We start from the raw sequence: 18,090 nt of genomic DNA on the forward strand, positions 1-18,090 counted from the left end.
TCTCACAGCAATCCCACACAGACCTACAGGGGTGCAGAAACAAGCCTTCACCTTTGCGTGCGTGTTGAGCAGCTCGAACAGCGCCACCACCAGCTGCTCCACCCCGATGTGTCCTTCCCGGTACTCCTCCACGTAGTAGCCCATGGTCTGCCGCTCCACCTCCGTCAGCAGGTGGCGCGCCTGCTCCTCCAGCATGGCCCGCGTCTGGTTCACCAGGCTGGACAGGGTCACCTGGGAGCCCGCCACGCCTTTATAGAAACCAGGCTGGTGGAGATGGAGGAAAGAGTGGATAATACATTTTTACAAATATATTCATTGTTTATATTGTTTTTTTTTTTAGAATGTTTCAATACTTATAATATGTTACTTGACTTTATTACTTGTTATTAAGCTAACCCATCACTGGATTCCTTTTTTTTTTATGTTACTTATGTGTCCTATAAAATTACCGGTCAGAGTAGTGCTCTGTTTTTCTGTCCCTAAACTGTGAGTGAGGTTTTAGCCCAACATTTAGATTTGATCCCTGGTGTTATTTATTTTTACCATCACCACCATGTGACAAAAAGCTTCACATTTAAGATTCTACTGAGCCTTTTCTAATTCCCGAGTAAATCAGACCAAGAAAACCAAATAAAAAACACCACACTACCAGGTGTGTGGGTTTGTATGTGTGTGTGTGTGTGTGTGTGTGTGTGTGTGTGTGTGTGTGTGTGTGTGTGTGTGTGTGTGTGTGTGTGTGTGTGTGTGTGTGTGTGTGTGTGTGTGTGTGTGTGTGTGTATGTGTGGGTGTGTATGTGTGGGTGTGTATGTGCGGGTGTGTGTATGTGCGGGTGTGTGTATGTGTGGGTATGTGTATGTGTGGGTGTGTATGTGTGGTTGTATGTGTGGGTGTGTATGTGTGGGTGTCTATGTGTGGGTGTGTGTCATGTGTGGGTGTGTGTATGTGTGGTTGTATGTGTGGGTGTGTATGTGTGTGTCTGTATGTGTGGGTGTGTGTATGTGTGGGTGTGTATGTGTGGGTGTGTGTATGTGTGTGCGTTTCCCAGCTACTGAACAACACATTCTTCCTACAGGGAAAATGTCCTTCATTCTTCACTCAGTGTTTTCATTATGTTAATTGTATGCAACTAACACCAACTCAAATTCCATGTCTGCGAAAACATTATGTGCAATAAACCCCTTTTCTGATTCAGATGTGATAAGAAGGATTTATTCAAAATATGTAAAAGAGAAGGGAAAGATGTGAGGAAAGGGAAGGGGGGTGTGGACAGAGAGATGAAGATGTGAATAATGGTGTTGAAGAGGATGGAAAGAAGAGGATGTGGAGAAAGAGGACAGGCAGATGTTTGGGTTAAACTGTAAGGACGGTGGTGTTGGGGTTTGATGAAGCAGGAGGAGACGAGAGGGAGAGTAGGAGGAAGAAGTGATGGATAGAGAATGAAAAAGCAGAGATAGAGGGAGATACATAGAAAGCTGACAGAGGAGTAGGTGGGTCAGAGAGGAGGCAGAGGCAGGAATCAGATCAGAAAAAGAGCAAGTACATTCATCACATATCATTAGTCTTTCTGTCTCGAATGTATAAATTACCATCCGCCTGCTGTCCCACCACCCTTAATGCTTTGAGGCACCAACACCGCAGCTTGCAGCAAGGCAGCAACTGTGCCTTCCATACGTGGGCAGTTTCTTTCCCTCTTACAGCTTTTAACTCCGTCCCGCTGTGCCAGCTGGCTGCTCCGCCCGTCAGAAGGACCTCACTCTGGCTCTTGACAAACCGACGAGCTGCCAATATCACTATCTGCTCCTTTTTCCTCTCTTCCTGATTTTTTCCTCTCCTCTAAGTTATCTGCTCGCTTCCATGCAGCTTCTGCCTTAATTAACTGCTTAATCAAAGACACCACTTCAAAGTCACGGCTTCGGGGGCTGAGTCTGCGTGTGTTTGACGGAAACAGGAAGAAGAAGCAGGCCCGGCGCCACCTCCTCCTCCTCAACTCCCTCCCACGCTCATCCATCCATATCAACCGCTGTAGTTGTCCCCGTGTCGAGCCAACAACTGTCTATTGCACAAGGTCTCTTAATGCTCTCAATGCTTACTGGGACATTTCTTTCTGGTTGTTACTTAAGTCAAGGGCGCCATGGCGCGATCCAATCGTCCCACATGAGGCATGCGGCAGTCAGACTGTCTCTGGCGGATGTATCAGAGGGCAAATCAGACAAGCCCCCAGGAAGTCTGCGGAGTGTTGAAGAAAATGCTTGTAGTCGCCAATCCATGGTACTTCGGTGTCAGTGCGCTCAATCATTGGGCCCAAACTGACTTTTTGCCATTGACTAACATTGATAAGAGACATCTGTTAATCAGTAGATATAAAAAGTACAATCACTTGAATAGCCCTTACAGTCCTTTGTGCCTGTAGCCATCAGGCAGCACAACAAGGGGTCAACAATGTGACATAAAATACACATTGTTTACACACACACACACACACACACACACACACACACACACACACACACACACACACACACACACACACACACACACACACACACACACACACACACACACACACACACACACACACACACACACACACACACACACACACACACACACACACACACACACACACACACCTAAATATGTATATATGTTCATTTTAATTCATTTCTTATTTTATAGTTATTTACCATTTCAAATTTTTATATTTGATTATATCCTTGATTGTATGCATCTGTGCCATCCTGTTTTTCAATCTTACCCTGTTGCTGTTAAACTACTGAATTTCCCCGTGTGGATTAATAATAATAATAATAAATTGATCTTATCTATATACAGACGCCTTATCATGCTTTTTATATAATCTGTATCGAGTTCTCCTTATACAGTACTTCCATGATATCAGCACTTGAGGGTGTTAATGAAATCGATCATCATTTACTGGAGGGGAACACGTGCAGAGTCCCGCTAATGAGCCCCTCTTGAAACTCTTTACTGTAAAGCCATGTTACAGTTAATGGACATCCTGTTAGAAGTGCTGGCTCTTTAGTTGGACTCGATCCATCTCTGAGGTCATTCTCTCGTGAGTTTCTTGGATGCCAGACAAGCCCTTTTATCACAGTGACCAAAAACAACGCTGACCACTGCCAACATCTAATCGATAAAGAGGGAATCTGATAAGGCTGGACGTGAACATGTCACATGCCTTTATCTCTGCTAGAGCTTTTTCCATTTGCCAATACAAAGAGGAGGACCACGTTTCAAAAAAGCATTTTCCTATAGATATGAAACTATTCGCCTGTTTTTTTTAGAATCACACCTCTACTGAACATTAACTTTGGGGACACACAAAAACACTTCCCTCAAACGCTCTCCCTCTACACTGTGCTTATCTGTAGCCATGACTCACATGATCTCATCCTGTGACTCATCTTATCTTCCCATCTCCTCAAATGGCATGAGTAACTCTGCTGGATTCACACTAGTTGAAAAAAAGAACTCTTTTAGAAAGGAAGCAGAAGAGGGACTGCTGTCATCATTTTCATATCTCAAAACATGTTTTAAATGTTGTAAACTTGTTCAATCTGAAATTAATTTTAGAAAGCTTAACCAGACACCTACAGTGAGTCTTAGCTAAAGTTCCTGGAGCTGCATTACTGTTTTAACTGTTTACTTTGGGCATTTATATATATAGAATATATATATATGTATCTCACTTTCAATATGTTTATATTTATCAAAACAATCCTTATCTTTTTACATTTCTGATATACATTACTCTCTGTATTTATAAAGTAAATGAAAAGACTTTCATTATTAATCCTGATTGTATTTTTGAGTGAGATTGTATCCCTCTTGTTACTGTAGGTATTTTTACCATCACCAACATGTGACAAAAGTTTCATATTTAAGTTAACTGGGCCTGTGTGTGTGTGTGTGTGTGTGTGTGTGTGTGTGTGTGTGTGTGTGTGTGTGTGTGTGTGTGTGTGTGTGTGTGTGTGTGTGTGTGTGTGTGTGTGTGTGTGTGTGTGTGTGTGTGTGTGTGTGTGTGTAGATTTCTTTCATTCCTCACATCCCTGCACTCAGTGTTTTCAAACAACATTAGGACATAATTTTTCTAGCAGGAGAGTGCTTTTGTCTGGAAACAAAAACACTAAATCAGGAAACAAAAGTAGAAGATTGCCATGCCACACTGTAAAAATAAATTGCACATGATGGTGGCAGAGATTGTGTCTGACCTCAGAGGGCAGGTGTTACCCTTGAGGCCAACAGACAGAAGTGTACCTCTGTTCTGTTGTTGTTGTTTTTCGACAGTCATACCCAATAAATTAGCTTCTCAATTCTAACACTGATTCCTAGCTGACAAAGTCTATGAGTAAACTGATGAGAGTCTCAGCAAAGCCGGGACATTATCATAACAGAAGCTGGCAGGTACTTATATTACCTCGGATGATTCCATTTCAAGCTGTAATGTTCTTCCTCAGATTGAGAAAAAAAAATGTGGATAACAATGACCATAAAATACGTTTTTTTAAGTTTCTTCCACGCAGCTCGATGACCATTGTGAACAAGGCAAGAAGTAAATCGACCTTTTTCTTATCTGAAGTTACGAATGCAAATCAACTTTAGCAAAGACGGATCATGGAAGCTTATCACTGCAGCAGTTTCTCTCAGTCGTGTGTGTGTGTGTGTGTGTGTGTGTGTGTGTGTGTGTGTGTGTGTGTGTGTGTGTGTGTGCGTGTGTGTGTGTGTGTGTGTGTGTGTGTGTGTGTGACACATTTGCTCTCTTCTCTACCTCCAAAGCATTTTATTACCGTACATTATATAATATATGACCTATTATACAGAACAGAGTCAATACCTGTGGCCGGATCAGAATTTAATGACTAAGGTAATTACCTGGCTGATTTACAGCATGCAGCCAGAGAACACATGACCTCATGGTTTTAGGACAGAGTGCCGACCCACAATGCATCTCTGCAGCTAAAACATGTTTTATTCCTTAAATTATATGGAGATTGAGCCAATATCAACCAATGTGATTTGCAAGTAGTTTTATGCAATTGATGTTGAACGACCAGGATTATGTAGTGTACAATGTTGCAAAACGATGTCCTGTTTAAACCTGGGTTTTTTAAGTACAGCTGCTCATTACTAATACCCTATAGTACATAAAAGCAGACCCATTTGGATGAGATAACATCTGTTGGATAGCTAAATATGTCTTAATTAACAAAGTAGAGCAACCAAAGTGGACCAGCAATGTGTGCTGTGTCTAATTGATAGATTAGATGGCTAAAACATTCAAGTCTAATCTTTGTGATTAAGCACATTTTTACATATTGGTTATTTATGATGAATCACATACTGTAGGTTGCTACAGTAGCAGCAGCTTTGAGGAAACCTGGTTTTTAACAAGATATATGGTGTGATCAGACACTTTGGACAAAGGTACAGGCTACAATTATTATCAATGGAAGCCAGGGGCATGAAGCTGAAAACTGACACCTGAAATCGAAGTTAAAGTAGCCTCTACAGATTTCTCCAATGACACATTGCTGTGTCACCCAAACTTGTTTTTGTTTCACAATCCTATTCTTTTCAGTCTAAAAACTGGAAGGGAACAACACATTTCAGTAATGGCCATTTCCCAGTGATAACATCATAAACATTTATTTTGAGACACAACAACAAAATAAATGCAGGCTGGCAGAGGGTAACAGCTGTTAGTGGACCAACATCGTTAAGACACACAGTAGCTATGTGTGGTGCTGTTATATTTAGCTAAATTATCTGAGGCTATGCCAGTTAAACATTTTGGAAATCAGAATTATTTTGCAGGTAGACCAAAACATTGGGGACTGTGTGCATTACATGGACCTGACAGCATGTGGTGGATATGGATGGGACTGTATTAAACTTTTCATGTGAGGTGAGACAGCAACATTCACTTTGGAAGTATTTGACGCACTCGGGTTGAAAAATGTTTCCAAAATGTGAAAAGACATGATAGCATAAACGTCAAAACATAGAGTTCAGACAACTCTGAAAGGTGCAATAGGCTTGTCTTTAGTCAGAGACCTCCTTAGGGGTATCCAGAGATGTTGCCTGGGTGAACCGACAGAGAGACACTTTACTTTCAGAGGCTTTTTAAATCCTTATCAGACTCACTGTCATAGTATAAATAAAGTATTTATATTGCTCCCGAGCTCTCAGCTGACGTTCTTTAGTTCAGACAGTGATGACGCAGACAGTGTGCAGACGCGCTTCACCTCCAGGCTTTTGATTGTTGCTTCAGTCGTCGTGGAAATATTAATGTGTCAGTGAAGAAGAATGGAGAACAGGCAGGATCTAACAGCATCACTGCAACATGACCAGCATATGGCTGGCAACATTACAATCTGAGATACACTGTGATACACTTTGAGCTCTCATACATATTAACACTAATTTATAACAATAATCTAACACATTATATAGCATTTAATTGGGTGTTTTCAGTCAAATGGAAATATATTTGATAAGGTTTTGTGTATTTGTCTTGCAAATATATGTTATTTCTTTAAATCTTTACTGAAAACAACCTTTTAACCCCAAGAGTGACCTAACGTAACCTTACAATGCATGTCAACAGTGATTACAATGATTTTACTGTATAACAATTATGAGAATTGTCAAACGCATGATCCTAAGAAGCTAAATCTAAGAGTGAACTAAACAAGTCTTTATTGCACTTTATCGTGTGCTATAACTACCTGTGTGCCTTCTATACTAAATAAACGTATTATTCTATTATGCACTGTGTTGAGCCTTATCTACCTTATAGAGTTGTTCTGAATGGGGAAATTAGCTTTAGAATCTATTTCTGCTGTAAAGTTTGATATTTGATCACAGGGGTCTTCTGGGATCGAGTCTATTTTAGCCAGCCTCTCAATAAACTGTGTACGATATAAAGCAGGATGTTATGGAGGTTAATCTCAGTGGGCTTTCCTGTATGCTTTGATATACAAGTAAATCCATAATAAAAACATTTTTGAGTAACAGAACATCGAGAACAATGCCATGAAAGGGAGAATAAACCTCCCAAAAGCAGCAAGTGAACCATGTTTCTCCTGTGCAGAGGCACACAGGCAGCTTTTTATTGTGTAGAGCTAAAAGAAAAACACTCTGGGCCTTGGTGTGCAGTTCATTACAAGTGCAACCCAGCACCACCTCTGATAAGCCACCTGGTTTTTTTTCAGATTTATTTGCAAGTGTGTGACACACTTTGTTTTTTCTAATGGAATTCTTTGCCCCCTTGTGGTATAGTAAATACTCATTTTGTGAGCTAGATATGGGATTTATGGGGCACAATCTACACCTGTTGAGCATGTTTATCATTCCACTCAGGCCAGTGGATTTTATTCAGCATACATATCTCTCTGACTATTGACTCCTGCTTTTCTTTTCAAGCGGTGTAAATCAAACTCAATTTCTATTGTTTGTCGCCATGCTGTTTTGTAAATTGATCTTGAATTGTGTTTGCTGGCAGGTGGATTTTATTTGGAGGGTCCAAAAGTACTGACTATTGAACAAGTGAATAAAACCTGAGCAATTAAATATGCCAGATACGTTTGCAAAGCATCAGTTTTTGAAGCTGAGGGATTTGTCTTGTTGATAAAAGGATTTAACTCGCTAGCATTCAGTTGTGAGTACCAGCAGCTGTAGAATTGTGTACTTAATTTGAGTATTTCCATTGTATGCTTCTTGGACTTCCACTCCAACACATTTCAGAGCAAAAATAAATACTATTTACTCAATTTTTTAAACACTCAAAGTTACCAGTTAAAAAACCTGAAACGCCTCCATTGGAATCCTTTGTTTACTTCAACGACATAGTGACATCACTAGGTAACACACGCGTTTCTATCATATTGTATGTGATAGGCTAAGGAGCAGGACATCTCTAAGCGGTTGACCAATCACAACAGAGCCAGCCAGCTAACCAATCAGAGCAGACTGGGCTCTGGTTTCAGACAGAGCTTTTTGAACATTAAAGCATGGAGACCTGTCACAGTAGAGGATCAAAATACATATAGGATCCTGAATATGAGCATAATAAGGGCCCTTTAAACCATGGTATTTGTACTTTTACTTAAGTAAAGGATCTCAATACCTTATCACCACTTTGGCTACACTGGGCCCTCCTGCTAATAAAATCATCCTGGTGTACCGTTACATTAAAGCGACCAAAGACTCCAATGAGCAAATTAGGTTAGAAGGACAGAAGCAACATTTACCCTTGTTATTTGCCGTAATACATTTTGTTGTCTCTCAAATAACATTAATTTGTTCTAGATCCCCGTGTAAATGGGGTCAGAGCCGAATTAATGATTCGTGACCTATCCTTAACTAATAAGCTTATCCGGTTAGCTTGGCCTTTAGGCCTCAATAACAGAGGCGGGGGTAGGACAGGCGTTTAATGTTGGGATGTGCTGAATCTACAGGCACCAGACGGGGAAGCGAGAGCAGATTATTAGATGAACGTTGTTTTCTGCTTGTTTGAGCAGCACCATCACTGGCAGATCATTCTAATGGAGATTCATATTTATGCTGAGGAGGTGTTGACACAGCGTGAGGGTGGAGGTGGGGTCGGTGCGAACACAGACTCTCTGGCTCGGGCTTTGAATTATCGCCTCTCTGCTTGCTGCATGGCCCTTAAGCCCTGCTGCTACATTTCTTTCCCTCCTAATATACACACACACACACACACACACACACACACACACACACACACACACACACACACACACACACACACACACACACACACACACACACACACACACACACACACACACACACACACACACACACACACACACACACACACACACACACACACACACACACACACACACACACACACACACACACACACACACACACACACACACACACACACACCAGAAGCCAGTCTACCTACACATCCTCTGCTTATCTTGGCTTATTCTAAGCTGGTAAACTATGACTATGTTTTTATTTTGAACATTCTCTTAATTTCCTGCAATGCCTTCAAACAACATTTGGCGTTCTTTAAAGCTTCTAGGGGATTTCTAGAGCAGCTGCAGAACAAGTTGATGGCTATGAAAGGGCATTGGGCATATATATTAAAGCAACTTAAGTACAAGACATGGCCAAATGTATAATGACACTTAAGCATTGCACCCATAGTTGTTTGTTGAACATGTAATTCCATAAACATGGGCAGATTTTAACATCACGCCTACAAAAATGTGTCATCCCTGCATCACTGTTCAGACTGGTGAACACTTTTTTACCCTTTTCAGATAACAGTGGATTCACATGGGACCCAATTGGTCAGAGTAAGAGACTGATTGAGGAAATAGTGCCTATAAATTAAGAGAAACAGGTGATGGCAGGCAAAAAGACCTCAACAGAAACAGAAAAACAACGACCTAGCAAAGACACATTCACAACACGCTTCTACTCATAGCCCCTCGCATACAAATGCAAGCAAACAAAAACGCATTAACACATTTTCCCCACCAGTTAGGATTGTTTCATGTTGGAGATCAAAAGAGCCCATCAAACATGTATTTGATCAAGGGCAGCCTTAAGGACACAGGTTTGAAATGGACGCACAGCATGTTTCAAACAGCATGACACAAGAACAACAATATTATAGTGAGGAAAGCTTGTAATTACATCAAAATCACTTCAAGGACCTTGAAGTGCTGCAGAGGACAGGGCCAGGTACTAACAGCTGCTTTGAAGATATTGGTCCTGCTTCACATGGAGAGAGGAGGAGCCGCGGACCCCACCGTGCGGCTCACAAACCCTCTGATGGACGAAGGGGGTTATTTGACCCTGGTGTATGTTCACAGATTTGTTGTTGTGTTGCAGATTGAGGCCAGAGAGCCTACAAACCCCACTGTGCACAAGCCACTCTATTTTGAAATGAAAAGTATTTATTTTGAAGCTATAGGGTTTTGTTGGCATGCATTGCTGTCTACTTCAATGGATCCCCCCCCAGTGAAGTCTGGAGAAGGACACAGAGGAGGCTGGCTACAGATTTATGGAGAAAAGTAGATATAAGCTGCGTCACCCCCCTCTCATTAATTAGGTAACCATTAGTATTGTCACGATGCTGCTTTGAAGTCACAAAGGACTACAAAGAAGAACATCTTGAGCTTTGTTGTGGATAATAAGGATTTCTTTTGAATCTCAGGATTAGCTCGTTTAGCTATCCTCTCATTGAGTTAATTCTAAATCATCTATCAATGTACTGGGTCACACCTGATGAGAAGTTATGTAAGGGTTTGCTTTTATTTGTTCATCTAACTCAGCCATGAAATCCAGACACGCTTAAAACGCATCTGCATCTCCTTCGAAGGATGGATGTTGCTTTATCAGAAATCAGGAATGGATGATATGTTTGTGAACGTTGTAAATAAACGTTAACATTACATTCCTGTCATCGTGACTGTGTTTGGCTCCGAGGCGGGGGATTTAAAACGTACTTAAACAAAGTAAGAAAAATGCAACATCAAAGGCTTGGATTTGAATGTGTCCCTTCAACTTGATTTCACAGTGAAGCGTTGAATTAAATAGAGATGCCAAATGAAAGTGTTTGCACAAACATTTTTTAAATATCCTATAGGGACGTTTTAGAAAAGCTCCAGAAATCTGCACCAGGCCGACTTCACAAGGTAGAACATAGAGTAAAAGCATTTCTGACGCTTTTAGTTTACTTTCCTAACAGTGGCAGACACACAGTCCCACCTCACAGCTCTGACACTTTCTCATCAGAAGGAGTTATTTGTCTACCTACACTGGATAGGAGACTGGATGGGAAGGCGAGCATCCTGTAAATCCTTGGAGAGGATGAAAGCCACCGAGCTCTCATAAATTCTCCAGGCTGACTGGTGGAGGCTGCTGAGGAGTAGGAAGTGCTTTTTCACAAACAACCAGCAGACAGAACTGTTATTTCTACTGGTGTTACACGCATGAAAGCCACAGGTGAGCTTCACTTTGGGATTATAGCATTTCAGTCCATTTACATGCACAAAAACCTGTAAATATAAACACGCTACAGGGGAGGGAAGACCCCAAAAAGTGTAATCCAGTCATTTGCTCACTTCTTCCGCGACTCGTGGCTGTTGCTGTAAAAACCTCACAGTCTAAAACATTTGTGCATAAAAGGCTTCACATTGGAGTAAGCTTGCTACTCGTCCTTGTGAGTCTGACATCCTCAGTGTTTAGATTATTTTTTCAATGTAGAAGCATGAGAGTAAAATTAAGTGTTTTTCACAAATTCAAGGAAACACTGGGTGAGTGGTAAACAAACAAATGTTCGAGTATTCCTTCAAAGATGTGTTGGTTTCGTGAGTGTATTTGGAAGTCTGCATAAATTGGAAGCACCGCAACGTCTATCCTGCAGATGGCCCCTTATTCAATCATCTTAAATGATGCCCTTTTGACTTAAAGAGCACATTGGTGTGTGTTGGTGGCTCTTTGCACCCAAGTCTGTTTGAATTTGCTTAACTCTTACTTTCAAAATACCTCTGAATCCCCTCTCGGCCCCATCGTTTCCACATTACATGTTCTTCCTCGTCAGGAGAAGACTGCCCATCCGATCTCCATTATGAAAAGTGAGCTCTCCCTACCACCCTCCTCCCCTCCCCCTCACCTGCTTTCTCTCTCTGTCGTCAGCTTCTGTCTCCTTTAACTCTCCTCTGACTTCTCAAAGTCAGTTCAAAATGTGTATAGGATCCTGAGTGAGTTTGGGATATACCTGGGTCACAATGTAAGGACACTTGGGATGTAACGATACCAAAAACTCACGGTACGATATTTATCGCGATATTGAGATTTTTTTTACTTGAAAAGATTGTCTTTATTAAATAATAAATCTGATTTGTACATCATTTCAGTAGGATAGTAGTATTTAAAAGTGTCAAAAATATAATAATCAGACCCTGCAATAGAATAAATCAAGTTTCACTTTAGTTTTTCAAGTAACTCAACTCTAACTCACTCACTCAGCATCATCAGACAGGTTATCTTTTATGAATATGAGCATGTCCACATTTCCAGGTAGAAGCTGGGATGTTTGGGCGTTTACAATATCCCTTGCTGTGGAAAAAACTCTCTTGCTTGGTACTGATGTTGCTGGGACAGCGAGAAATGCTTTGGCCATGGGTGACAGCAGTGGGTCAAACTGTGCATTGTCTCTCCACCACTTCAAAAACAATACAGTTTTAGCCAAGAAGGTGAGGCTTATTGACAGGGCCAGATATAAATATACTGTTGGTACTTGTCAATGTCTCTAGGTGTGTACATGTAGCCCTGTAAATACGATGTCCTTTTGTGTTATCTGTTGTTTTACGTTCATGTTGTAACCTACTTGCTGCCATGTTGGACAGGTCTCCCTTGAAAAAGGGATCGACAAAAGGATGTTGTCAGTCTCACGACGGTATCGAGACATTTATTTATCGCAATATTCGATATATCGTTACATCCCTAAAGGATACTGTTGTGTATTATGAGTGTTTGCTGAGTCTTTTAGCACCTGGTTGGACCATGTTTGAGGTTTGATCACTAACGACTAACACACGGTATTGTGCTGATGATACAAGATAAATATGGAACTCAAAGTGGTCTGTTAGGCCCACTTCTGGACTGATCTGCTCTCAGCCTCTGTGGCAAAAACAAGCAAATATCCCGACCCAAAATACGCTAACAGAAGCTCCGCAGCACATCCATGTGTATACCAGAAGAAGGAGTCGTTTTGATTTGCTGAATTCGGCATTAAACATAACTAAAAGGAAGATAAAATGCTCATGATATGTGATACTGTAGCAATCTGTGAGCTTTTATTAGTCAAGACATGAGGTGAAAGGTGAGATCGGCTATTTACTGAAATTTGTGACACCACTGACTATTGCCACGCTTCAATTACATTTGCAGGCGGAGTTAACTGACGGACGGACCGACAGATTAGATTATAACGTCCGGGGAGAAACAATACTCAAACACCCACTCTGTGTTCAGTGTACACACACAAAGTGGAACTGACTTCCTATGAATCTCACCTTTCCTGCTGCTGAGGCTCCTTTGTCCATTGAGAAGCTGCAGAGAAACAGATGAAGAGGAACAATTAATCACTGAGGGACAGTAGAGTCATTACACACACACACACACACACACACACACACACACACACACACACACACACACACACACACACACACACACACACACACACACACACACACACACACACACACACACACACACACACACACACACACACACACACACACACACACACACACACACACACACACACACACACACACACACACACACACACACACACACACACACACACACACACACACACACACACACACACACACACTGTTCCTTGAAAGAATAGCGGTATGCAATACATGTACTGATGAGACTTCACGTAGCAGCAGTACTAACTTGAATTCGACCTGTGAACAGTTTGCCTACACTAGGGGAGTCTTAATGTTCCTGATCTTTGAGAAGGACATCTTTTTTGTATTTTTAAACTTACATGTTTCCCCCCTTCATGTCCCTTTGATGGCTCTGTACTGTACATCATATGTATGTCCGTCCTTAAAATAAATCCTCAAACCTATTTGTCTCATTATTCTGCAGCCACCCATCCATTCTGCATGTGAACCACCTGACTACACGGAAAGGAATCTCGAAGCACTGCCACAAGTGTGTTGGATATGATATATAATGATTAGGATATGAGGACGGATAAGGAATTGTCAATATAGTTAAATGAAAAAGTAATTCTAAATTCAATAATTGATGAGTCAATGTAATACTAGTATAAGACATGACCAGACTACAAACTGCAGCTACGCTCTTAGACTGATTGATGGTTTTCTTTTCATTCATGACTTTCATCTGAACCATGAGATGTTCCCTTCGTCCCTTCTTTACGTTTGATTTTCTTGGATTGAAGTTAGAGTATACATGTAACACTTCCATGCACTGACAGCCACACACAATCATAAAACTGCGAAAGCTTATATCAACATTTTCTCACAGTCCTCTCAGACACACTCACACATTTGGCAGCTACAGTATGATAAAGAGGATAAGCAATATCTAAACTGACAGCTTTTCATCTTCATGAATATATTTCTCATTCCTCACAGGCTGATAAATGCGTACTTCCACAGATTTGAAATTCCCGTCATGGCTTTTACGTTTTCTTATGATGTGGCACAAACTGCTGCAAATGTTAACTGGCCGTGTCTGCCCGTCAGGCTTTTTAATAAATGTGAAGCACAGACATCAAAATGCATGTCACAAACGCACTCGACTAGATGTCTTTAAATCTGTAAGTGCCCACACAGTAATATGCTTTAAACCCACTGGTTAACAAGTCACCTCAAAGCGCTGCCTCCGGGGCAACACGTTACAGAGAATATATAATATACGGGCGGGGGTACGAGAAAGACTGCAGTCTCACCCGGAAAAGCACAGTGTGGAGACCTGTTTCAGGATTCTAGTTCAATTAACCCGCTTGACTTTCGACACCAACCATGCCATTCATTCTCAGCATAGTGATTATTTAAATGTCTCCTCCAAGCCTGCGCTCGTTGTACCGTCAGATAATTGGTCTGATAAACAGCCTTGATGTAAAATATAGGCTAGTAAATTAAATACAGTGTGCAGCACTTTACTCTGACTGATTTAAAATATGCAATATGGCAGAAAGAAGCAGATCATGAAATAAAACATTATTTCAAGTAAGAAAATGTAATAATTTATTAAAACATGACAGTAAAAATGTGTATAATATCTGAGTGCCTTTATATGTTAACTTAGCTTTTACAATGCTGTTACTTATTTTCACCACTGATGTGTACCGTACTTATGCATTTTGATTTTTAATATAATACTAATGCGTGCTATGTTAGCTTACCTCGCTGCAGGACTATTAAAGGATTTCTGATTGTGATAAATGGTTAGCTGTCCCTCCCCTGCAAGAAACACTGAGCTAATCATAAACCAACCCCTCAGGAGACTTGTTCACTCGTTATCAGTTTTAAAGTTTAATACCTTTTTGAGCTCTGGTTATTTTTGGAGAATCAGAGAGGCATTAAAAGTTGTGAGTTGAAGGGTTGAGTGTGATTGTGATGAGGAAATGAGTCTGGCATTTACATCAGACTTTAGTTTGGCTGTTGGGGCTCGCGTTCATTCCAGGTGATGAGCTGCAGATGAGCTGCTCAGGTGTGGCCTTTTGAGAAGAGCTTTTGATATTTTCCAACAGAGCTGCATATTGCATATTTTTATTTCTGCAAAAGGAGTAAATACAATTTCTGCCATCAGAGACAGACAGCTGATCACATTAGGCGGTTAGAGACTTTTCCATCTACTTTGGATCAAGACTGGTAGGACGTTTTTCATTTTTTATAATAATGTCTAAAATCTTCTGGGGTTTTATCAAAGTGTTTAGAGAGTTTTGTGGTTAAACAAATTACATTATTTGTATTATACAAATAGATACTGTACAAATATAAGTTGCAACTCTTTTCTATTGTGTTATTAATATGGTAGTTATTCTCTTCCTGGAGACTGATATAGAATTTGAATGTCTGTGTCATTTGCACAAGGGCTTGGTAAATATTAGAAAGATATAATGAAAGTCAATGTACTGTGAAGAGGTTTTGGATTTGTGTCTGTAAGCATTTGGTTTATGTTATATATCTCCAGCTGCCTCGGGTGTGCTGTAGAGCTGCTACAGGCAAGCAGAGAAATCAATGTTGAAAAAGTCCAATTAATAGTTACATTAATAGTTTAAAACACTACCATAGTCATCGACAAACGCTGCAGGGTTCCTTCCATGACAACTGTACATTTGGTGAACTATAATATATATCTTATATAAGGGTTGAAGTTGCTGCCATTCTGCCTCTTGAACCTAGCATGTCTTAGTGCCACCCAAAAAGCTAATGTTTACGATCATCTGTCAATGTCAAAAGTTGCGCCGCGTCTCAATTAGATTTCCTTAGTACACAGTGAACACTTTCATTTCAACCATGCAGTGCAGTGGAAGTGACAATGGCCGCTGTTATTTAATGTTAATCGCCCAGCTTGCTACAGTAGCTAGTCTGCTGAATTAACCCATTGTGAGGCTGAACAACAGGACCGTTTGACTATGTAAATGTAGTCTTTAAAAAAGCAAAACTGACTTTTTTAGGATACCTTAAAGTCATGTTGTAAAATAACAACAGGGTTAATAATGATTTAGCCTAAAAAAGACGATACCCCAATTTATAGACCGCTCTCAAGTCAATGGGAAATTTATTTTTTGGGCCAATGACGTCGTGGACTGACACGGACTGAAAAGCTCTTCAGAAACCTATGTGTGATGTCACGGAGAACAGGTTCATATTTTCTTACAGTTTATGGTTTTAGATTTCTTTGTGACCAATCACAACTCACCCTGCGATGCTGCTGTTGGCCGAGCTCTCTCCTATCTGCGAGCTGGCGATCCACTTGGTCTCCCCTACCACCGTCCTGGCGTGCGGCAGGCGGCCCACGTCCTTCACCGTCATCATCAGGTGCCGAGACGACTTCAGGACCCGGACGGCCTCGTCGTGCGGGATGCTCAGGAAGCTGTGCCCGTTCACCTCCAATATCTGATCTCCGACCTGCAGGGAAGGGAGGGAACACGTAGGCATGGTGGGGGGGACTGAGCGAGGCGGTAAAAATGGTCCGAGCAGAGACTGCCGCATCCATAGGATCAAGGTCAAAGGTCAGAGAGGGCAGATGGAGGTGGTGGAGGAGTGTAACAAGTTTAATGGATTAGAATGAGATAATTAGGTGGTCGGTTTCTCGTTAAAAGCGTTGGCTCTGAAATAATTACACATCAAATAAAGTTTCCTCCGCTCACTGACAGCTTCAAGACCAGAACTGTTTAATATGTAATAGAAATGGCTTTCATATGAAAATTCAAATTCTATCTAAGAGCAGAGTCTGAAGGCAGCGGCAGGAAGTGGATAATGATGTCCATCCATACTAAACACCACCTTGGACTGTACCTCCTGACTCTGATAATGAGCTGATGTTTTGGAGCTACACCCTCAAGGTTGACCCTCTGAGGTGTACCAGGGACCCCCGTCTGTGCTCAATGAGGCGGAGCAGCTTCTTAATTTTAAACTGCACTTTTCCTACCTACTTGATCTGTGAGCAGGCCTCGCTTGGTTTTATCTCACAGCTGTCAAATCACTCATACTTTTATTATGTAAAACTGACACAGAAAAATTTGAGAATTAGAAAAAGGATAATACATAACTAAAAAAGGTCCTAAAAAGTCAAATCAATAATCAAAACAGAAAAAGGACATGGAATTGAGGTTCTGGACTGCCTCTAGGTATTTGTTTATCCCAATGATATTGAGTTGAAACCTGTTTGATCAAGAATGGGGTAGGTATAGAGGACGGAAAATAACATATATTTATAAATAAATGTGGAGACAAATGTAAAAATATGTGTGAAATTCATTATTTTGATGAACGACTTTCATTTATTTATTTATGTATTCATTTAATTATTTCCATATCTTCTTCTTTCAAATGTAATTTGTATTCCTCTTATTTATGAAGTTATTATTTCTGTATTTATTTCTGTATTGATGCATTTGTTTATATATGTATACTAATGTAATAGTTATACTACTTATTTACTGTCATTTACCTGTTGTAAGATAATGGATAAACATGGCAGAGGATACATTTATACTGAAAGTGTTTGAGATTGTGGATTATGTTGTTAATATGCTGCTCCAAAATCATCTATCACTGCCCTAGAAACCGATTCATATACAAAAATAAGGGCAGAAATCCAAGCTTATTTGAAAACCAAATCTGTTGTTATTCATATCATATATCAGCTGTTTATGATGGAAATGTCAGATCAAGTTAGCTTTAAATGCATTTGATAAGGCATTCAGTTTGCCCTTTAGCAGCATTAGAGTCAAAAGATGTTGTCCTTCCTGGGGTGAAGATGTGAATGTTAATACACTACAGTCTAAA

The 18,090-nt window shown here is 40.6% G+C and overlaps 1 protein-coding gene across 4 annotated transcripts in view; it reads right to left on the minus strand.

The window, feature by feature from the left end:
• Positions 1–18,090, minus strand: part of whrna (whirlin a) — a 158,796-nt gene that overhangs the window by 24,466 nt on the left and 116,240 nt on the right. For all 4 annotated transcript variants that reach the window (XM_079657505.1, XM_079657504.1, XM_079657503.1 and 1 more), the window contains exons 4-6: positions 16,499–16,707; positions 13,093–13,129; positions 52–264 (exon numbers count right to left, since the gene is read on the minus strand). In XM_079657505.1, the coding sequence (XP_079513631.1) occupies positions 52–264; positions 13,093–13,129; positions 16,499–16,707 (459 nt within the window). The remainder of the gene's footprint in view (positions 1–51; positions 265–13,092; positions 13,130–16,498; positions 16,708–18,090) is intronic.

The sequence above is a fragment of the Notothenia rossii genome (assembly GCF_949606895.1).
Source record: "Notothenia rossii genome assembly, chromosome: 11".
Lineage (NCBI taxonomy): Eukaryota > Metazoa > Chordata > Actinopteri > Perciformes > Nototheniidae > Notothenia > Notothenia rossii.